Source organism: Alligator sinensis, unplaced genomic scaffold (assembly GCF_000455745.1).
Source record: "Alligator sinensis unplaced genomic scaffold, ASM45574v1 scaffold258_2, whole genome shotgun sequence".
Taxonomy (NCBI): Eukaryota; Metazoa; Chordata; order Crocodylia; family Alligatoridae; genus Alligator; species Alligator sinensis.
The window spans coordinates 298,971-322,672 of NW_005842398.1; the positions used below are offsets into that span (position 1 = coordinate 298,971).

General features: G+C 41.2%; 1 protein-coding gene across 4 annotated transcripts in view; it reads right to left on the reverse strand.

Annotated features, from left to right (window-relative positions):
* Window positions 1-21,422: 21,422 nt before the first annotated feature.
* Window positions 21,423-23,702, reverse strand: part of SATB2 (SATB homeobox 2) — a 168,116-nt gene continuing 165,836 nt past the window's right edge. For 2 of the 4 annotated variants that reach the window (XM_006029768.3, XM_025211265.1), the window contains one exon: window positions 21,423-22,584. In XM_006029768.3, the coding sequence (XP_006029830.1) occupies window positions 22,102-22,584 (483 nt within the window). In that variant the 3' untranslated portion in view covers window positions 21,423-22,101. The remainder of the gene's footprint in view (window positions 22,585-23,702) is intronic. The other 2 variants (XM_025211268.1, XM_025211266.1) reach the window with 1 other exon arrangement.

Sequence of the window (23,702 nt, forward strand, 5' to 3'; positions counted from 1 at the left end):
GTCTTTGAACTCACACCCTGCCACCTAAGCCACCCACATGTAGACACCTCCTTCCCCCTCAGTTCCAGAGCCCAGAGTCCTCCCCTGGGTATAGACACCTACACTATTCTTCCAAGGAACTTGGCAGGGTGCACACTTTCTTTTTAAAGTATGGCTGCTTGTACATACTAGCACAGTGATTAGGAAGTTCCAAGCCTTAGTAGTCACTTTCTATCGATTTGTATTCATTGTATTTCCAAGACTATCTTCATTGGAAAAAAGTCACAGTCAGGACTTTGTAGAATTGTCCATCTCTGTCCAGGTGAACTAAGAGACATTATTCATTATTTCTGGCTTTGAGATGCCCTGCAGGAGACTTTAGTTCCTCTAAGTGTTTTGTTTTAAAAAGTATAGTCTCTCCCTTGTTGGACACAGCCAAATTAAAAAGTGTGTTTCCCTTATCGGAAAGCTACTGAAGCTCCCTGACTGTTCTCCCCTGCAACAAGATTTTAAGGACTAACAAGACCTCTCACATACAAAAAAACCCAACCCCCCTCCCCCCAAATTGACTTCTGGGCCACTATGAGATAATGATCTCACCCAGGAAAAAAACAACAGTGCAGTCTATATTTTTCATCTGCTCCCACATATCCACTGTTACATTTTATCAGACAGACTTCTGGTGTGAATACAGGTTTCCTTTTTAGAAACATGACTCTGAACAGAACTTGAAAAACTCTTTCCATTATGGCAATATTATGATTGTGTTCAGTTTGTTCATGTGTGTTTAAGGAAAAAGTATTTCGTCGATGTACAGAACAAGTAAAACACTGCAAAAGAAATCTTTGAAAGCAAAACGTGTGTGTGTGTGTGTGTGTGTGTACTCATGCCTGTGTACATGCATGTGTAAGAGGGTGATATTTCCAGTAGTTTCTTAGAAAATATAACTGAAAATTGTCCAAGATGCATGAAGCATTTTTCACTCTCTCACAGTGAAATGCAAAGGGCTGTCTAATTGATTTTTGCCTGTAACTAAACATTTACTTCTTCCAATAGAATGAACAGCAATGCTAGAATACTGTTCTCCTAATGTAAATTGATCTATTAGAGATGAGTGTTTAGATCAATATGTGTTGTCCTGATTAGAAATAAAGCTGTTTGCTTTAGGCCTCCACAAAGACAACAGACACTTGATAGATATTAGTTATGTGACAAAAATGTAGTCTGAACAATGTTCTTTAAAAACTAAGTCCATCAACTATAAATCTATCATCCCATAAATAACTGATCCTTGGCTTGGAATCTTCTGAGCTAATTTTAATTAATTAATTCCCTGTTGTTGCTGTGACAGGGCATTGGCAGTGCCTTCATCTCCCTCGCTTTAACCAATGTTATCTAATATGGTGTCCTCAGTGTTTAAGGTATTGTCCCTTGCAGTTGTGTGTGAAGGTTTTTAAATAGTGATGGGGAGGATTCCTTCATAAACAATTGCCTGTGAATGTAGGGGATTGGACTTGAGGACCAAGGAGGCCTGTTCTGTTGCTGTGCTTTGGTGCTCCCCTCAGACTTGTCAGGACTGAGTTTAGCATGCAGTGACACGCTGGGCATATTCTCACTCCCTCTATACAGCACCTAGGAGAGCTGCTGTTAAGCAAGTCCTGTTCAAGTGCTCCATCCCCACGTGTGCCCACTCTCTAAAACAACACAGTGTAGCTGCCTGCAATAGATTAGGTCATGGACAGACTAGTCTAGTGGTTAGGCTACCAGAGGAAGACCAGAAACAGGGCAGAATCGAAAAGACAGACCCAGTCTGGGGCCAGGAAACAGATACTAAGTTGTCACCAGACCCAAAGGAAATCCAGAAGCCTACGTCCAAATCATAAACCAAGTCAAAGTTCAGAAGTAAGAGGCAGAACTACTAAATCCATGGGAAAAATCCAGAAGCCAAGAACTATGTCAGGAAATCAGGAGTGCTAGAACACAGAGGCTTGCTAAGGCAAACCTTCAAAAGGAAATGTTGGCTGGCCTGGAGTCTGTTGCCACAGCTGGAGCTAAATGGGGAAGCTGCTCTCCCAGCAGCCAATCAGGAAGCCCAGAGAGTGGCCAAATGAAGTCATTAGTTGGGCTAGGACTGCCAGTCAAAGCTCAAGGCAGGTGTGGTTCACTAGGCAATTAGACTAGGTTGGGCTGCCTGTTAGGGTCCCTGACACCACCTTGGATCAACGCTGACATGCCTCGGGCACTACTCTTAGGCTCTAAACATGCTATTCACAACAGTGCTCCCAAGCACAGCACAGACACAAACAGTGTTAACCGATGAGTCACAACAACATATATACCCACAGACGAATTGTGGCAAATACAGTCCAGCTCTGAAGAAAAAAAAACAGTGTCCTGTGTCAGGAATAGATGCATGGAATAAGGGCCTTACAGATCTACTTTATACAGTTCAATGCATAAGGATGGTGGTGGGAGGTGGGGAGGGTGACCAACCCTCCATGACCATTTCTACGAAGAGCCACAAGTGATAAGTGGAAGAGCCATGTGTGGCTCAGGAGCTCAGCATCACTGTTAGACTTGGGTTACACTCAGCCCCCTGCTTCCTGTATTGAACAAAGCTTGTTGCTAACTTGTTGAATGTGCAGTTCTGAACATGCTGGTACTAAAAGCTGCCCTCTGGCCTTTCAGTAGAAGATAGTGGGTGCCAGTGTTTAAGCAGGACCAAAGAATGATGTTTATCCACCCACATTATACTGGGGTTTGTTGGGTTTGGAAAGCAGCCTGCCATATGGAATAACTGTTCTATAGCTTGTACCCTGTATATTCACAACCCATGTTTTGTCATCCTTGTGCATTTAGAGGAAAGTTAATGACTCCAGCTATCTTCCAAGTTAGTCATGATTAATAACCAAGTTTCTCCTACTCTTAGCTATTCTTTGAGGTATTTCATGACTTCACTTCCATGGTGCATTTTCTTTTTTCTCTGGCAGACTGGAAAGGCTACTTGGAGGTGTAGCACGAGATCTCCCTTACTTGCCCAGAACTGCATTCTGTGCTGTTCATCCTGTGGTCTGCTGCAGAAAGATATATTCCTTACAGGTGGGAAGAAGGAAAGGTGGTGCACAAAAAGCACTGCCTTCGCCATGTTCAGAAAGGAAGTTTCTCATACTATCCAAGGGTTTGTTATTTTAAATTTTAGCTGGGGTGGAGAGCAAAATTAATGATCAGTGAGACTATTCCAGTTATACATTGAACGCTTTACTGAGATATGTATAAGCACTAACTTATTTACAGCAATAATTATAATGCTCAAATGGTCCTGGGTATGAAAGTAAGCAGCATCTGGTCTGGTGGCAATGTGGTGGGGTTATTCATGGCAGGGTAGCTCCTATAAATTATCACAATGTTGCAACCTGCAGAGTAAGGAGGCACCTCAAAACCCTAGCCCCCACTGCCTTGTGGATACCTCTTGATTAGAGAAAGGCTAAGGGTCATCACTCTGACAGCAGTGTGCCCTCGCTGAAATGTTAGGCAGTCAGCAGCAGTTCTTATCTGTTGCTCTCTGGCAGAAGCTACAAACACGAAGGTACTGAACATCTGGACTCAATCTGGCCTTGGAATTCTGTCTCAATTGTCTCAAGTGGGGATGGGAAATCTTGGCCAGCCTCCACTCCTCCATACTCTTGCATAGGCATATGTGTCAAAGGTCTTGGTGCAATGGTCACAGGACTGTACAAGTAGATTCATCAGGCACCTGATTAGACCTCTTATGTGTACACTGTAATCCAGATCAATGGTTGCCTACTATTATAATGCTCACATAGCCTTGGAGTCAAGAGAAGCTGGGTCAGTTGGCCAAGTGTTGCCACTTCCTCAGGGATTCACAAAGTTGCTCAGTGGAGTCTCCAGGGGTCCCATTCCTTGAGGCTATACTCATTTTTTATACTTCTGGTTACATGTTGTTAGTCACATACACCATTTCATATTTGGTTAACCTAACTATGCATCCAATCAGCACCCACATCCTTGTTTCCTTTAGGTTGCAAAACTCCAACCCTGTCCAGCAACCCAATACTTGCTTAACTTAGCCATGTGCGCTTGCACCATCATGGCATTACTCTGGCCAAAAGGAGCTTGCCAGGCCTACAACACTCCTTGATAGACAATCAACTTAGATCAGGCTGTAACTTTTTCTTTTTTTTAATGGCATGGGCCTGGTATCAGGGAAGCCTTCATTTTCTTCAACACCTGAGGGGTTGTGGTCATCAGTGGAGTACAATTTTCTGGGTGGAAGCACTTTTTTCAGACCCAGGCTTGCACAAGCCATACTAGGCTCTTCTCAAGAGTGCCTCCATCATTACCTGCCTGGCCATGCATACTTCTAAACAATGGCACATGCCATACATATAACACAGCACTGCAATCATGGCAATTGCCAGTAAAGTTTGAGGCACTAAAACTAGCACAGTTGGATGCAGCATCAGTTTAGACACACTGGCGGCAGGGGGAAACCCTCCAAAAAGTGCCTCCTACTACCTGTGTTTTGTGGGAAACCATCCAAAAAGTGCCTCCTACTACCTGTGTTTTCCAGCCTCCATAACTTTTTGTAGTATATTTTTAATTTTACCATTATCAGTTTGTAATTGCATTTTAACTTCTTCTACTCCCTCCTCTAATAATTCCATAAGGCAGGGGTGGGCAAAATACTGCCCACCAGGAAGCCCCTCCCCACACACATATGCACATGCCTCTCCACACCCCTTCCCACACCCTGCCCCAGAGGGCAGGGGTGTGTAGGGAGCAGGCCCAAAACCTGTCACTGCCTGGCAACCTGGCCCTGTGATCACAGACTCACCCACCGAATAGGGTCAAATCTCCTCCAAACTGAATCAGCACCCAAAGCTTCGCATGGCCCTACCACCTGTCTCTTGTAATTGACAATACTTCAAGTTAACAAACTTCTCATCCTTTGTAACCCACTGATAGAGTGGGACCCACTTTATTCTTTGCCTTTTTTCAAAAGGAACTTCAGGGGACTCAATGTAATACATACTTTTTGATGTCCCATTACATATTCCAAAAAGGCCTACTCTGAGCCCTAGCCCTTCCTGCCCTATGGTTCCACATATCATCACACACCATAATGCCATTTCTTTTGCCATTCCTTATATTCTTTCCACAAAATTTCTATCCATTCTTGCCCCTACTTTTCCTGTTATTACATCTCTAATCAACTGCACTTGAACTTGACCTAACAAAGCCTGTGCTTGGATACATGCCACTGCTACTGATGTTTCTTCTGTTATATTAATGACGATGTTAATTGTTTTCCTGACTTCCTCTATCAGTTGCTCTTCTAACCCCTTTTTTCCTGCTTTCTTAAGTTGAAAAACATACTGGTATGCATTATGGAGCCTGACATGGGTCCCTTAGTTCTCCTGTTGCTACTGCAGCTCTCTAAGTGATTTCATCCAAATTAAGAGAGGTGTGAGACAAAGCTGTGTTTTTTCACCTGATTTGTTCAACTTGTACGGTGAGAAAATACTGAGGGAGACTGAGGATTTACCAGGGCTGATCAATGGCAGACAGAATTTTAAAAATTGTGTTATGTTGATGACTTTCTTAATAGCTGATTCAGAAGAGAAGCTTCAAGGAATTTTAGATAAAATTGTTAGTGAAAGCAAGGAAAAGAGTCTAAGTATCAACTGTAGGAAAACAGAATGCATGGTAATTACAAAGAAGATCATTCCTATATGCAACATCAAAGTGGAAACGGAACAGATAAGGCAGGTCAATAAACTTAACAACTTGGGAAGATGGATAACATCAATGGTAAATGTGATCATGAAATAAAATGGAGAATAGGGATGGCAAAAGACACATTTCTGAAAATGAAAAAGATATTGACAAATAGTAAAATTTCTATGGGGATGAAGTTAAGAGTTTTGGATTGCTGTGTTATACCAGTCCTCATATATGCATCAAAACGCTGGACAATATCACCAAGTAGGGAAAAGATAATTGAAGCAACTGAGATGTGGTTCATAAGGCGCATCTTGAAGGTATGGTGGACAAGTCACACTTCAAATGAAAATATTTTGTTAAGAGCAGGCTGCAGGAAGAAGCTGTTGGTTAACATCAGAAAGAGACAGTTGGAGTTTCTTGGACATGTTATGAGGACAGAGGAAATTGAAAGTCTGGTCATACCTGGAAAGACTGAAGGTAGGAGAGACTGTGAAAGACAGAGGTTGACTTATGTCAAGAGTCTATCTAAATGGATTAATATATTAACCCTGGCAATTTGGTATTCCTCAAAGAGAAGAGATCTGTGGAAGACCATGGTCATCAACATTGGATATGATACCTAGAGAGAGAAAGAGAGAAATCTTCTATGTCCATACTGTCAAGAGCAGCTCCAATAATCCCTTCTCCCCCTAATAAGCTCCCTAAATCAAGCTCCCTTTGATTTCTCACCTGAATATTATGTTCCTTTTCAGTTAATTGGGTATAATTTGGCATAGGTAATACTAATTATTTTTAAAATTCATTATTACTATTATACATGTATTTCCTATGTGAACCATTAACATTGCTAATGTTAAAACTACTTAAATTCACATACACATGCAACATTACAAAAGCACGGTTTGTTACAATTCATCTCATACTATTAGGATTATCAAAACTAAGCCCTTCAAAAATGGGTTTTACATTAAGATTTTGGGGGAAAACAGTTATTGAGTGTCCCATATCCAATATACTACTAGCTGGCCATGTCTACATATGCGCTTTACTCTGGTGAGTAGACTAATTAGCTGTGGAGTAAAGCATCACTGTCTACACTTGCGCTGGTGTTAAACCAATTAACTCTGCCATAAGATAGTACTGCTGGGGACAGTACTATCTTATGATGGAGTAACTTACCATGATTAAATGCACATATAGATGATGACCATGGACATAAATTGCATGTGGACAGCTCAGCCAGCAGGGGGCCAGAATTCTGCCTGCCACCTAGCCACACAGCTCTGCAATTTCAGCACCCTATGGTCTCTGGGGAGGAATCTGGTCCCTTGATTAGTACCTGCATCTTGATTTTCCACATTCAAGCTTGCATTGTGCCCACATCTGCAGGTGCTAATTGGCCATCGTCCAGAGGTTTTCTTCCCACTTTGCCCTTGTCAGATCTTCTTTGACCTTGAATGCTGCACACGTATGCCTGGCTGGATCTAAACAACGGAAGCTTTCCCTTTCTAGGTTCCATTCTTCTAAGGGGTCATAAATTATAAACTCCCATTGCTATGGCAGCTGACACATCATGGCATTGTTAGCTAAGTCCACAATTACCTGCAATTTTTTCAAACTATCAATTCCTAAAATCCCCTTCCTTTTTAATGACATCCTCCCAAATTTTATTTGTGCCCTTGTGTTTCCTATCCCAAACGGTTTTGCATAAGACACTGGCACTAGGGTTTCTTTTCCTCTAAATCTCTCCAGTTGTTTTTCTCTTTCTTGTTGCCAATGTAAAAATAGTGCCTCTTCAGCACTTACAATCAAAAAAGGATGCACCCATGTCTACTAACATTACTTGACACAGTGTCCTACATCCTGGGTCACTTTTAAATTGTACATTTACTATTGGGCACAGCACCCCCACTTGTCATGTGTCATGGGTGCTAGGAAAAGGGGGGCCCTGGTTGCCAGGCTGACCTATACCTGTGATGAGAGAGAAGCACTAGTCCCTAGTTTCCCCTGTCCTTCATGCAGAACCAGCCTTCAGAGTAGTTCAGAGGTGGGCAGTCTGTCTACATGTTCATTCTTTTTGTACTTTAGCAGCCTGCACCACAACTATGCCCTCCATGGGTCTGGTTTCCTTCTGTCTCCTTGAAATCCTCCTTTGTACTCTCCCTTTTTTTCCAGGGAAAAGCCCCTTTTGCCTACCTTGTTGTATAGGTCTGCTGTTGCTGAAGGTAGCTGCAGCCATCTTTTTGGCTTCTTTCCAATTGTGCTAGGGAATTCCTGCCATTGTAAATCATATGCTGCACTCAACACTTTTTCAGATCAGTAGTAGCAGTAGTTGCCCTGCTCCCGACCCATCTATCACTCTTAAGGCAGGCATCAACCCAATTATCTCTTTAAATTCTTCAAGATCGTAGTCAGGCCTTTGCAAATCAAACACTGGTGCTACCAGGCTAAACAACATCTTTTTCTCAGGCTACATAAGCATTTATTCTCTCTCCATGACCCTGTTTTTCCTGATGAAACCAAAGGATTAATGTCTGGGAAAAACACCCTCAGCACAGACAAGTATACCTCCTGGACAGTTCCCATCCTGGCAAAACAGCAAAGTCTCCAAAGTTTATACAATCGCTAACTATATTGCACAAATCCCCTACAGTAAAGCCCCTTTTGTCCACTAGGCAGGTGCTGTGCTTGAGCCAGCCAACTCACAGCAGTGTCCCTATTTAAAGAGCCTAATGATTTTCCTGCTGCTTTTAACTGTTCTGAGGTAAATGGCTTTGTTTCCATGAACACCTCTGTTTGTGCCCTATTTCCCTGTCAGCAGTAATTCAAGTACCTGTAATCAGGGCCATTGGACTTGATTCACCTCCCTTTTGTTGGAGCATGCATCAAAGGTGATGGCCAATGTGGCTCATTGCTTCAACTGTCATTCTCATAGTCATAATGTGGGGCATATAAGTCTGGGTCATCATTGTTCCATTGTTCATTATCACTAGACCTCCCCTGCACCATTTTCCCCTTGTATTGAGGCTGTGGTTCCTTTTGACGCTCATAGTTTAGCCTCTAACTCCTGTATTTTCCACTGGCATTGGCTATGGTTGAGCCCAGCCTTATTCTGGGAGTCTTTCAAGACTGCCCACACTGCTCCCTGCCTGTCCTGTGCTTTATGCTTCCATGACTATCTCCCTGTCTGCTTCTCCTTTTGGATCCTATAACATTTCTACTTGCTTTTCTAACTTTGTAATTACTACAGCATCTTTTAGACATGTCCCCTGCAACACTTTCATTTGAGCCTGCAAGCCTGCCAACTTTTGCCACAGCTTCTCAGCCTCACACTTCTCCTCTCGGAGATCCTGCTCTTTCTGTTGCACCTCTTTGTTCAGGGCCTTGCATACTCTGGGCTTTCACACTGAAACTACAAGGGAGGATCATTGATTACATTGTTTTTTTTTAACTTACACAGCCCAAAAAATGAGTCTTTATCCCAAACATTTGGAGTTATCTGGTCACCACCCATTTTTCTAATTCCAATAACTCTTTTTTTAGTGCTTTCACCATTAAGCCTTTTTTTTTTCTTTTTCTGAGGGAGAAAGAATCCCTAGTTCCTCCTGAGCCTAATGCAATCTGAGCAATCTACCCCACAAAACAGGTTACAACCCTTTTCCTTGTGTTCCTTAAAGCTCTCAACACTCATCATCTCACACTCAGGCCTACCCAGGGATGCCAATTTGTTACTTTAAATTTTAGATGGGGTGGAGAACAAAATTAATGATCAGCAAGACTATGCCAGTCATATATCAACAGCTTTACTGGGATATGCATATGCACTAACTTATTTACAACAATAATTATAGCTTTGGAATCAAAGGAAGTTGGGTCAGCTGGCCAGATATTGCTGATTCCTTAGGGATTCACAGTGGTCAAAGTTGCTCAGCGGAGTCTCAAGTGATACAATTTCTTACAGCTATACATTTTTTTATACCTCTGGCTACATGTTGTTAGTCACATATGCCATTTCATCTTTGGTTAATTCTGCATCCAATCAGTGCCCACTTCCTTGTTTCCTTTAGGTTACAAAATGCCAACCCTTCCTGGCAACCTTATATTACTTAACTTAGTCGCATGCACTTGTGCCATCATGGTGTTACTCTGACCAAGCAGAGCTTGCCAGGACTACAGCTTCATTTTCAGGCTGAGGTTTATTAAATGTATCATTTGTATTGCAGCCTGCCAAAGAGGCTTCCAAATGAAACTCGGTCTCCACTGGGATAGGCCAAGGGTACTCTAACTCTGGCCCATGGGCCAGATCTGACCACAGGTCTCTCCACGGATCCAAAAATTTGGCAGTAAGGAAGCAATATCACTGTTAATTGACATTCCCCTTCTGCCAAATTTCCAGGTGTGTGGGGAACCCTGCAGGACAGACAAAGTGGCCCTGAATGCTATCACGCCTGTGCAGGGTCATGCCAGTGTGCAGAGTCAGGTGGGCACTCAGCCATATCCAGTATGCAGGGTCAGGCCCACAAGATTGCACCTGTGGACTGCGCTCATGTGGGATCCGGCCCATGGGCCAAACTTGTGCCACTCATCCAGCCTGCATGGCCAGAAGGTTGGGTACCACTGGGCTAAGTGGGTAACACATGTATGACAAGGGATAGTCTATGCCCTCAAGTACTAAAGAACTAAATTGACTACACAGTCAAAAGGCAGGAGGAGCAACATGTGATGCTATTAGCTCCATTTATAGGTGAGGAACTGAGACACAGAAAGACTGAGTTTCCCAATGGCCCAAGAGAAGTGTGTGACAAATCTGTGAAATGAACCTGTATCACCATGATCTGCCCATGATCTAAGCAGAGACCATTCTTTGTAGCTAATCCATGTGCTATAGAGGGCTGGGCAGTCACTACAGCACAGGCAGGATCAAAGAGCATTATGTCTTCAGGGGACACATATTCAAAGTGCTGCTGCAGAGCTTACACAAAACCTGGACCTATACGTGTTACTGGGAGGTGCAACATGAGAATGAGGCTTATGTGGCTTGTCATGGCCCAGAAATCACTCAACCAGAGCTCCTTGGGCAGGGCTAGGGCTCCCCCGATGCTTGCACAGTTTCCAGGCCCTTGCAGCCTGCTATCTTTAGGTCGAAAAGTGATGGTGGTTCCTTATATCCCCTCTCCATACTCCTGGACTAGGTGCAACAAAAACAAGAATAGACCATATTATGACATGGCTGCCTACAATAGCAGAGAACTGGATTTTTAATTACCCAAGACATCTCTGCAAGTACTATGGTCCACAGAAACCATACATAGAAACTGGCAAAACACTTTCATTTCACTGAAACCTGGATTTACCCTCCCCCAAATATAAGTAAAGCCAAACTTTTTATGTAAAATTAGACAAGCATACACTGGCCCACTAGATTGCTTTCACAACCAGACAGAACTTAAAATCAAAGGGAAATCCTGCTAATAGACAGTTCTGAAAACACTCCATTTAAATGCCGACTACTAGCAATAAGTCTTATGTGGGTGCAGGATCTTTGACAAAAATAGAATCTAGCAAGGAATTAAATCATTGCAAGAAATGTGTCACTAAAAGACTACCACAGATCCTGAATACCAGAAATTAAAAATGGCACACCTAGATTAGTTAAATGTTGTGGTGCTAGTAAATCAGATAATTGAGGTTTCAGGTAATTACGGGAATTTTGTATATAATTAGCAGCTGTCAGAGGACATGACCCCATTTTGGCTAACAGTGAGTTTGGATAACAAAGACTTTGGTTGTATTAGGGCAGCATTTCTTTTGGCTCCCCAGGTGTGTTTTATTTCTTTGTTAATCTTAGCTCTGGAGAAAGGACTATCTCCCTTACACTAGGCTCTTAAAGGAGTGCTTTTAGAAGGTAAATGTAGATATACGATGGAGATGAGAAACAGCATCTTTTACCGCAAAGTGATATACTCAAATGCCATTCTGGTTGACAGAAGCTGAAAGTTGTTTGAATTTGACAGTTGTTGGTGGTATAAATTGGTGATGCGCTCTCAGTCCAGTGCCCCAAAAGCCCAGTATCTGTATCTACATCTGAAAAGCACCACACAATATAGCTGAACCCAACCTATTCAACTGGAAAACATTTTTCCAACAGAACAGTTTACTGCTAGATATTGTTGATTAGATTAAATCAAAACATTTCACAGAAACACACCAGTTTCATTAAAAATATGAATAAGGTGGGAACATTTTGACATTTGTGTTCTAAAGTCAACAAAGTTTCAAGAAGTTCAAAACCTGGAATTTGGAATACAAATTTAGAATACTTCTGCTTAGGAAAAAAAAAATCTGAGATTACAAATTTTGATCCTGTTTTGGGACTAAACCAAGTTCTGCCATTTCATAATTTTCCCTCAGGACAAAACTTTCAAATAAATCTACTAACTGGTAATTTGAACAGACTCCACTGACCACACAGATAAGGCAGCTGAAGAATCCCCTTGCTCCTACTGCTGTTCTTTCCAGGTTAGGGCAAGGAGACATTGGCAAGGCAGTGCATAGAAGCTTATACAACCGCTGCACATGCAGCATATTACCTACAGGCTGGCAATGGTGAGTTTAGTCTCTAGTTCCATTGGGCAGGTAAGCTTTTGTGCACACTGAATTCACATGCAACATTTTAAATAGCTTCAAAAACCCAAAGCATTATTCCTTTAGTCTGTAGACTGAAATATACTGCAAGTGAAGAAAGAAAGAGACAGCCTCAGGGAATGAAGGCCAAAGGCACCACGGACTATGACAATGCAATTTGTCTACAATACCCTTCTACCTCCTCAGAAACGATCCTCAGACTAGAACAATTCTGCTACTGGAGGGTAGTAGGGCTGTGTGAAGCTTTGGTCCCTGATTCTATTTGGTGGAGATTTGGCCCAATTCAGTGGCCGAATCTCAGAATCTGAATCAAATCAGAAGACACTTGAATTTCTCTGCATTGAATGAGCCCTCTGAATCAATTCATAGAGATTCAGAAAGATTCAGAGAGTCGGACATAGACACATCTTTAAATGTTTTTTCTACATACCTCTAGGTAGCAGGCGGCTCATCAACGCTGCGATGCTCAGTGACTGGTGCCTGCTGGGTCTGGGAGGGGCATCCAGGGTCCCTATGTGTCCGATGCTGACCCGGGAGGAAATGCGGGGGGGGGCCCAGCGCACTCCCTGGCAGACCTGGAAGTGGACCAGAAGCACTTCCAGTCCACTTCTGGATTCATCGCTGAGCACGTGAAGGGCCCCCCCACACTCCCGTGGGATGCTCCATTTGCCCCTGCATCACAGCATTCACAAACTATGCTGGTACCTCGAGGTATGTAGAAAAAACTTTTATAACTGTTTCTATGCCCGAATCGCCGATTCTCTGAATCAGCATCAAATCTTCAGATTCGGCTGAATCGAATCAGGGACAGTGATCCGAATCAATGAATCAAGTCATTCTCCCCAATTTGGGCCGAATCTGAATCCAAATTGAATAGGGCCCACTTCGCACACCCCTAGAGGGTAGTTCATTCTCTAAGCAGTGCTGTCTTAACTTCAGACTTAAATGCCAGAGCCATTACACCATGTCATGCAGCAAGCACCTCTCCCCACCCAACACACTGCATGCCCCTCCTCCACCCTCCATATGGCAGAAACCTTCCTTCACTGCACAGTGCTGCCCCCTCTCCCCCTCCCCCAACACTGCTCTAAGTCCCCAGGCTCCCTAGTTGTAACCTCTCTTGGCTGAGCTGCCCTACCCTATGTCCAGAGGTGAGAGCAAGAAGAGGAAGCTGAAAGAGAGAAGAGAGCCCAGAGACTCCAGGTGTGGCAGCAGCAGTTGGAGTGGTAGCAGTGTCCAGACTGGGAGCCCAGGAACCACAGGTTAACGCCTCTGGGGTGCATGCACTCACAGGCCAGCAGACAGCCCTGTTCAAAAGAATAAAAGAAATGTAAGGCTGGAACAGACTTCAGAAGGTCAACTAGTTTAATCCCATCCTTAAGATAGGATCCTCCCTGTCTAAATCATCCTAGACTATTGTTTGTTTAATATACTCTTAAAAATGTCCACGGATGGAGATTCCTCAAATCGCTCTACATATCCTGATCCAGTGCTTAACAACCTTCATAGTGACAAAGTTCTCTCTCGTATCTGTCACAACCCAAGGGTGTGACTTTTGTTTTTGTGTGCGCTTTGGCACCACTGAATTATTTTCCCACCAATTCGTAGCTTTCTTTGCAGTGTGCATTTCTTCTTTGCAGCTAAGAAATGCTCATTGCAAAGAGTTCCCGCCATTTGTATGATAATTCGAGCCCCATTATTGGCTTGCGTGAAATTATTCGCATGTGGCGGCTAGTGATTGGCTTGCTAGCCGTATAAAAAGCTTGAGTGGTTTCCGCCCAAGTTGGAGGACTCCATGAACACCAGGAGGAGGAGACTTCACGCTGTGTGAAGATCTCTAAGCGCTGCGGAGCCTATTGGACCCAGCGCATTTCAAGCAGGCAACAGAGGTCCGATCAGCCTCTAGCCTCTCCCCGTCGCCGTTCGCAATCCTCGATGTATCCCTCGTCCTGCGCGCAAAAGGACCCATGGAGCCTAGCAAACTTCATGTGAGTGACCCACGGAGCCTAGCAAACTTCATGTGAGTGAATTGTGAGTGAATAAAAGGACCCACGGAGCCTCAGCAACTCCGTGGGAGAGACCCGAGCTTGTCATAGTCCTCAAACGAGGATTTAATCAGAGCTTTGCCTGGGAAACTGTCCAGCCTACACCGCGACCATCTTCGGTGTAAGTAAACAAGCTTTAAATCAACCATTACGAGTCCGTGCCTAATTTTAGCGTGTCACCTGTTTTCTCCGACCCAGCGTGCCCGGGCTGCTGGCCACAGCCCACGCAGAGCACAAAAAGGGATCGCTCCCAGCCTGCACAGTATCCAACCTAAATCTCCCTATGGCTGTTGAAGTGCTTGGCTTCTAAGGTGAGATTGCAAACCAGGGTGCCAATTAACATCAGATGGTAAAACACCATCGGTCATTTCAGAACAATTCTTACTAGGTTTCTGTGCATTTGACTCATTGCAGCACGAAGTCAATCATGTTCTTTTTTTTTTTTTTTAAAGCACAAGAAAGCGCTTTATTGGAATTTGATTTCAACTTGGCAACTGCTGTTTATTTTATGCAAGACAGTCCAGATCAGTTGAATTTGTGCGAGAGGGAGACGCATTGATTTTATTTCAAGTTATTTCAACGCAAAGAAAACTATGATCTATAGAAGGATGTGCTCTAGAGATCAAAAGGACTGAAACAAGAAACAGCTTTTATCCAGGCTGTTTAGTCCTTTAGTATAATGTCAGCATTTAACTTTATGTTTAACAGCCCTCCTGTAGCAGTCCCCCCAGCATTTTGTGTGTCCATTAAAATGTCAGTTTTACAGACAAGCAGTATACGAGTTAAAGCAAAAGGCAACCATAGACATGATGACAGCAGTTTAACAGAGTTGAGACTAATGTATTCCTTTTAAGAATCACATACTAGGAATGTTGTATTTTGCTGCTTGTGTGAGTGTGTTATCCCAGATGATTTGTTTGTTATGTATGGTAACAGTCAGATGATTTTACATTTGAATGGCACCTTTCATCCTAATGGAACACAACACATTATAGGGACTGCTCACAGGAAAGCAGGCGCCAGTGCCGCACACTTCATGGAAGTGGAGGTGGGAGCAAGAGAGAAGGGGAAATGTCAGCTAAGGACAGATTCAAACACTTAGTTTAATAAAAAATGAGTTTGGAACCTTTAATGACCACACACAGAGCAGGTATGACTCCACCTTACACGGTCTCTATACAGAGCTCAGAAGGCCAGTTTCACTGGACCACATTTGGATGTCTGATTGGCATCAAGGACAGTTAAGCCCATTGTAAGTAAGATCACTGTAGGACCTGTTGATTTCAGCCAAGTTACAGTAAAGATACATTTTGGGTAACTTATCTGTGGAAGGCTAATTATGGAACCTTTGGTTCCAGAAAAAAGCCATCTCTCCTTAATAGTACATGAGTGTGATGTCACTGACCTCAGCAGAATTAATCTCAACTTTACCTTACTGCACAGGATCAGACCTAGGTCCTATTCACTATAGACATAAAGCTACAACCATGGGTGCCCCCAGCCTGTGAGGGCCCTGTGACAGGCCCCACTGACTGCACCTCTTTCCCCATGAGCCTGAAAAGTTAATCAAGAGAATAGAAAGGGGGATGCAGATGTTAATGAAAGATACAATTTTCACTGAAAGAACAACTAAAAAATGTTAGTTGAGAACTAAGGCTCCAAATCAGGAAACCATTTCTGCTTGGGGCAGAACCTCCACATGGAGAAAATTCCAGGTGCTAAAGGATTCTCTAATCTAGGTGAGGAAGACAACAGAAACAATGGCTGGTGGCTAAAACCAGACAACTTTGGAACATAAATTTACAGCAGCAGTGATTAGCCAATAAAGTAAACCACAAAGGGAAGCAAGCGCTGGATTCTATATTGCTTTGTAATCGTTTTTTTGGAAGGTGTGTAGTATTTTTTTTGGAAAATATGTTATCGTACTCAGTACAGGAGTAACTGGAAGAAATTCTATGTACTATAATTTGTTGGAGGTTAAATTAGATGACTCAATGGCCCCTTTTTGCATTAAGAACCAGGTGTACTTAACATGTACTTATGCATGGTCTTTAATATGGTTGGACCTGCACACCTATGTAAGTGCTCTTACATCAGGGAAATGTGTGCACTTAAATATACAGAATTAGAAAACAGGTAGACATGTTGAATCTCTGTATCACGTTGGACACCCTGTGTTAAGGTAAAACATGAATTAGAGCATGCAAATGCTTTAACATGGCCAAAGCCAGCTACAACGATGACAGATAAATGCTAAACAATTGTTACTGAAGTTTATCCAATTCAGACTTCGTGCCAGTTCCTACACCAGCATAACTCTGTTGACTTCAATAACTTACTTCTCATGATTTACATGTGTATGACCAAAATCAGAATCTGGCTGCCAGGAAAAACATATACATAAAGAAATGGGCCAGAGAGCTATTTGGTCTTTTCCACAATCATTTGATTGTGGGGAGATCAACATGTCCTTCATACACACTGGGTCTGGCAAGTTTCCGAAGATCTGCACCACATCCAAGGAGAAAGAATGCCAGCTTCACGCTATTCGAATGAGATTGCCCAGCAACACCTTTCCTACTGCTTGTATAAGAATTAGAGCACTCTATTCTCATAACATGATGCATCACCCGCATCTCTTAACATGCCACATTGTTCATGACTTACTTTCAAGGATTTAAGATTTCTACATTTCCCATATCAGGTTAGCCTTGTTGCACTTCCTAGCCTGCAGCATTTCCCTCTTTGTTGACTTAGCATGTGTTATTTTGTGTTAAAATGGGTCTTTTTAAAATGGGCATAAATAAATGCACTTTACATTGTAAATGGAGATTTTTTATAATGACTTCTTTATTATTTTAAAATAGCATTTGCTTACTTCCAAACTTATGTATGGTTTTTTAGCTCTTATTTCTATACATCTAATGTATCCAGTATGTCAAGAGAACATTGATCAATGAGGGATGCTAATCAATTTCATTGAAGGAGAATCCTTGGTTCCTAGATAAAAGGATGGGACTGGTTGTACTGTTATTCCTAAATGAGGATGAATTGCAGGCAATAGGCAGTATGCTCATGAACATAATTAAAAAAAAATCTTAAATGTTTATTTGTTCAATCACATAGGTTTGAAATGGAAATACATATGTCTGGAAGATAAAACAGGCCTAACAACAGACAGCAGCAGCAGGTAAAGTGTAGAGAAATAGAAGCATTATTAATAGAAATATTTCTGCCGTAGCAGCTATTAAATGATTGTTTTTAAAGGTTTGGAAGAAGTACCCATATGTTTGTAGGATTTTTTTTTCAAATTAAAAAATACAGTGTATGCTGAAAGTGATCGAAAAGATACAGAGCAAAGTTGATGTTACTGGGGGTTTTGTTGCCTGCCTATTACAAGATGCAAAGCCACTATTGGTTTAAATGGACATAAGTACTCAACACCTTGCAGTCTTCAAAACAACCAAACTAGTTGGGAAATGCAGATGGCCTTATTTATACCTACAAGCGCTTTGCTGAACCATGTCCTAAAAGCCACTGAAGGCTATGGAAATCCAGAGGCCTGGAACAACAGCTAGTGTTCAAGAAGAATGTGCTGGTAATCCAGAGCAGTGAATGTCCCTAATACTGAGCTAAGATTTTCTGAAGAGTGCATCTGTTCAGATGCTAGAATGGCTGTGGTTTCAACACTGGTAAGTGTTGTTGCTGTTGTCTGTTGATAGGTACAGTATAGCTACTTGCTTATTACTTCCAGAGCAGAAGGAAAGATGCCCTGGGAGTCATTCATCACTCAAGGTAAGCAAAATTAAGTGAAAAGTAGCAATTATGCGTTCTAGAACACACAACCAAATGGTGCTCTGTGTGTAGCTTCCAACTCCAGCAGCATCAAATTAACATACAGTTGTTTTTACCTGGTCTCTGATGAAATTCTGAAAATTCATTTGACAAGCAGGTGGCTGGATATCATATGACATGGTTATCTATTGTCTTTTTTCTTTTCTTTTTTTAAGAGGGAAGTATGCTGATGTTTCATATGGAATGCAAATGAGTCATTGAAGAAAGAACTGCTGTATCGTAGCAATGAGAAAAGAATCACAGTACCTAAAGATGCCTAAAAGATCACTGCTCAATCCGAAGTTCAATATAAATTCTGTCTGGTAGGATGGAATCCAGGAATTCACCACTTAGTTAGCTTAAGAGTTTTGAGCAATTTTTTCCATTTATTTATATTCCCTCAAAAATCATTTTAACACGCTTCTCTGGTTCAACAATCCTTCCAGCATTCCTTTAGACACTCAGTAGGATGTCCCCAATATCAAGAAAATAAAGCTTTTTATTATGTTCATTAACCATGGACATGTGTGCACCAAAAGTTTCCTGATGTAGTTATTTGTGGCTTTTTGTCTACGAGCAGGAAATATCCACCAGTAAAAGAAGAATGAAGGCTAAAACTATTTATTTTACAGCAATCTGGCTGGTTAAAAGACATCCACACTCTCCCTCCTCAGCCCATAACAGATGTGGGGTGTGTGTTGTGTGTATATAATCAGACACAGTCTAAAGACTACAAAAATCCAGTAATATGATGGGTCTGATTCTTCAGTGGTGTAAATCACTAACGTTCCAGTGACTTCAGGGAACCCATGTGGATTTAACAAATTGTATCCATGTGCTTTCTGGATCAATTTTTTTTTTGCAGAATAAGAACACTTATTTTCTTTTATTCCATAGGCCTGTTTCATTTGAATACGGTAGGGAAGAAAGTAAGTCCCAGTAAATTACTTGACAAATTAAGTCATATTTATTGAATGAGTTTTATTTCAACAACCAAAAAATTCTAACAGCCTAACAATGCACATAAGTTAAAAATTAATTATCACTTAGTGATAACAAAGATAAAGTTGATTTACATGGAAAAAAGAACATTTACAATATGTTAATCCTTATTCACATTGTTGATACTGCAATAAAACACAATTTGTTTTTTTTTTTTGTTGTTTTGTTTTTTTTATTTCACAAAAAAGGCGGAAAATTGTGCTTTGTTAAGAGGCACTACAAGAAAAGTTTCTTTTTCCAAATAGATATATGATGGATATTGAATAAATAGACATATATGCATTGTAATTCGCAAAGTTCTGGCAAGACCACAGGCTAAAATGCCCACAGATTCACTTAGAACCACTGCAAAATTGGCAGTGAACATAAAAATAAAAGGCAAGACTCAGCATTGAAAAAATACCTAATAAAATTTTTGGTTGAAGTGTAAAAGATACCCAAATGCCGATGCCATCAACAGGTGAACAACCTTGCAAGAGCTTGGCAAAATTCAGTTTCTTTTTACATGTATGGAGTGATTTCAGCAACAGTATAAGAAGACAGGTTTGAAAGAGTAGCTCTGAGGAGAACATAAAGCAGCAACCACTGAACTTCTGATTAAAGCTGCAGCATACTACAGAAATAAAGGATGAAGAGCAAGAGGGGCTTAAGCAAACCACCATCATTTTGCAAAGGTACATGGAATTAATGCAAATACTCTCATGTTTCAAACATTTTCTATGATTCTATGATTATTTGAAAAAGTCCCTTTAAAAACTTCAGAGGTTACTGAGCAGCTAAAATTAGCTAGTATTGCAACACGTCTTCTCCCTGTATTGTATGTTCTGAGTAAATATCTACACATAGAGGTTGTGTGTGTGTGTGTGTGTGTGTGTGTGTGTGTGTGTAGTTTGTTTTAACTGCTATCTTTTATACCTTTCAAATATATAAACAGTATTAACATTTATATTACAATGCCTGGTGCAGTAAACAGAAAATAACTTTCAAAGTGATGTTGTATGAGGTCTTTGTCAAGGATACATAAAAGCACAACATGTAGAAAAGAAACCCTGCAGATGTGGTTTTGACTGCAGTTTCTGAAAGGAGTCTGAAAATAAGTCCAGCTGCAATAGTAGTAGAGGTGAGGTCTCCTCTTGAAAATCATTATATGGAAGCATAGGCGCCGACTTTTATTTTTGTCGGGCAGGGAATCGGAGAGGGCAGGGGAGGGGGCTAAGGTGATGGATAGATGGAAATTTTTATGCATTTCAGGTGACAGCCTCCTCCTGAGAGGGGGCCAGGGCCCTTGGGCCCCCATGTACTTGGCACCTCTGCATGGAAGTGAAAGAAGTTATGCTACTTGGTGTCAGTCCCAACAGGATACCTAAAAACAGTAGGAAACTATAGTAGATTGCAGCTTTCTTGTAAGTTCCATTGAAGAGTCAGTCAGCATTCGTTCTGCTTTATGTAGTATAATTGCTATGCTATAGGTCACTGGAAAACTTTTTCAATTTATGACAGCTAAGGTATTACAGAGAAACCGCCTCTCATTCTTATCACCCGGAAATGCCAGGCTGCAGGAAGATTGGAAAACATGTTTGTACTGGGGCTGCCATGCACTGGACATGGGCTGCAGCATGCAAGACTTTACTTTATGTAAATAACAATGTGCATGAAGCAAAGGAAGCCCAAGTTTAAAAGAAATAGAGAGAGGCTGATAAAAGGGGAAGCCAGCAATGGGAGCTCCCATTAGTCAACCAGCAAATTACCCAGAGAGATTTTTTTGTCCATGTGTTTGATGTTTCAGTGTCCTAATATATGATGTTGAATTTCTCTTCTACTTTCATAAAAACAAAAAAGCAACACATCAAAACAGTAAGCTTATAAATTTTCAGATCTGAAACAGAGAACAGTTAAATAAAACCCACAGTAAAATGTGGTTCATAGTATGAATTCCATACATCAAATCTCAAAATGATATTTTTCAAGACCTTGTCAATGTACAAGTCTTCTGTGCACAGAATTTCAGGTTCGCTTGCTTTGAATTCCATGAAAATTGATCTGTTCACTACAGAAAGGACAGTCTGAATAATGGAACATGCTGTATCATTAAATGTGTATTGTGTTTAAAGTACTTTAACTTACTTTTTTTTTTTTTTTTTTTTTTTAAAGGGGCCTAGTTTTTTTTCCAGGTTTTTTTTTTTTTTTTTTTTTTTTTAAAGGTGCCCTGATTTTTTTCCAGGTTCTCTTTTTTTTATTCTTTTTTTGGCAGTGTTGATTCATGTCTTTAAATACATACCTCAAAAATTACCCATCAAGTTGCCAGATAGGAAGCCATATAATAAAAAAAAACAACCAGGAATAACATAGAAAATAAATAGGAATTCAAAAATAGTCACCACACCCTGAGAGCAGGCAGCAGTTTATCAAAAAGCCAAAGCAACTCATTGTGAAGTGGTTTTAATACATAAACTAGTCTCATCTTTAAAGAACTCATTTCACAGTCTGTACTCAGATTGTAAAGTTCTGTCCCATGCAATTTTAATATCTATCTATCTATCTATCTATCTAGATAGATAGATAGATAGATACACACACACACAAATGCACAGAGTTGCAAATATTCCTTCATTGATTTTATAGGTCTTTTTCTTCCTGTTAACTTGCTTGATGTCCCTTTCGTAAGTGCAAGAGTAATGAAGGCATAATCCTATATGATTACAATGATTATTACAGTCAAATGTAGAAGTTTAACACTTGAGTGTCTGTGTCAAGACAACGTCTGATTGGGCAATGATGAATTCATTCAGTTTGCACATGGATTGTGTGCAAAAGAAAAAAAAAGAAAAAACCTAAAAAACAAACAAAATCCTCAAATTAATGTATTGCTTTCTGCGTTACCATCTCCCATTATCTCTGAAGGAGTTGCCTTGCTTTTGTCAGGATTCTCCTCTTCAGGTTCCACTTTGTACATTTCCTCAGAGCCTTCTTCACAGTCATTTTCTTCTGATTCAGTCAGCAGCTCTTCATCCTTGTACTCTGCCACATCCACGACTGTACCCAAGTGCTCTTTTAGCTTCCCATGGTGCTTTACATGATAACGTTGGTTCTGGAAGAATTTGATAATGGTGTGTTTGGGCAGATCCAGCTGAGCAGAAAGGGTATGAATGGCCTCTTGATCAGGATACAGGCCTACATCATGGATGAAGCTCTGAAGGATGCCTAGAGCTTCTAAGGATATCTTGGTGCGGGATCTTGGCTTTTTGGCACAGCTGTCCTCAACAGGTGGAGGTGGGGCCTCTTCTCTCGGAGGGGAGTTCTCCTTGGCAGGCTGGGATTGTTGTCTATGTAGGACCTATTTAATTGAACATACAAACACATTAAATGTATTTTTGGCACAATTAAGAAATATGGTAACCCTCTAGGAAAATGGATGCTTCTAAGCTCAATCTTCCATGGCTTTAGATAAGACTGTATTTTGCCAGTCAATGGAAGTTAAAAAGGGCAAAATACAAAAGCTGAAGTAAAATGGCCAGAGACAGAAGTTGTCTTGAGGGAAACTGGAGTCCAGCAGGTACAGTACTGAACTGGGATTCAGGAAATACTGCAATGTCTTCAACAAATCACTCCACTTCTTTATGCCTCTGCTTTCCCTCCAACTCTGTCTCATCATCTATTTAGACTGTAAATTCTTTGGTATACCGATTGCCCTGTGCTGCATCTTTCCAGTGCTTAACTTGGTGGAGAGGGGAGGGGAGGGCCTGATCTCAGATCTGATATCTTACTTGATCTTAGCTGCTCCTGTATTACAAATGATGGTTTAGATTAAGATGTATCAGAATAGCTTTAAGACAAATGTGAGCTTTTTGGAATAATGAGATTTTGGGCAGACACAGGATATTCCTTTTTTGAACAGTGGAACCTTTCAAATTTATGAGACAGGTAACAGTCAGTTACTCAAGAAGCAGTTTTTGAATAAAGGAGCAGTGATATTGCAATGAAAACAGTGAGGGAGATGCTTATAGAAAAAAAGTGAAGATAAAAAAGTTCCCATGTAAAAGTTGCCTTTTGGATAGATACCATTGTACTACATCTGTATTAATTTTGCTAGCTCAGTAGTTTGGAGTTCAAATAATTATTTCCCTGCATTCTGAGGAAGCCTCTAGGCCAATACCTCTTTCCAACCCATAAAAGAGGTTACATCTGTAAGAGCTTCTTTTTGGATGCAAGTTTAAGGAAAGCATAACTCCCATATATTCCTAATAGCTATTTACATTTGCCCAGGAATGGTCCTTCTCAGCTCTCACATCTTTAAAAAAAAATTAAACAAAACAAAATCCTGCCACTGAATTGTTAGAAATAGATTTAAAGAAAGCATGTGTAGCTCTCATATAAGTCTATAAAGGAGATATTACTGGCAAAAATCCCCTACAGGATTGAAGGTTGTATTTGCCCAGAGGTTTTTGAAGAATG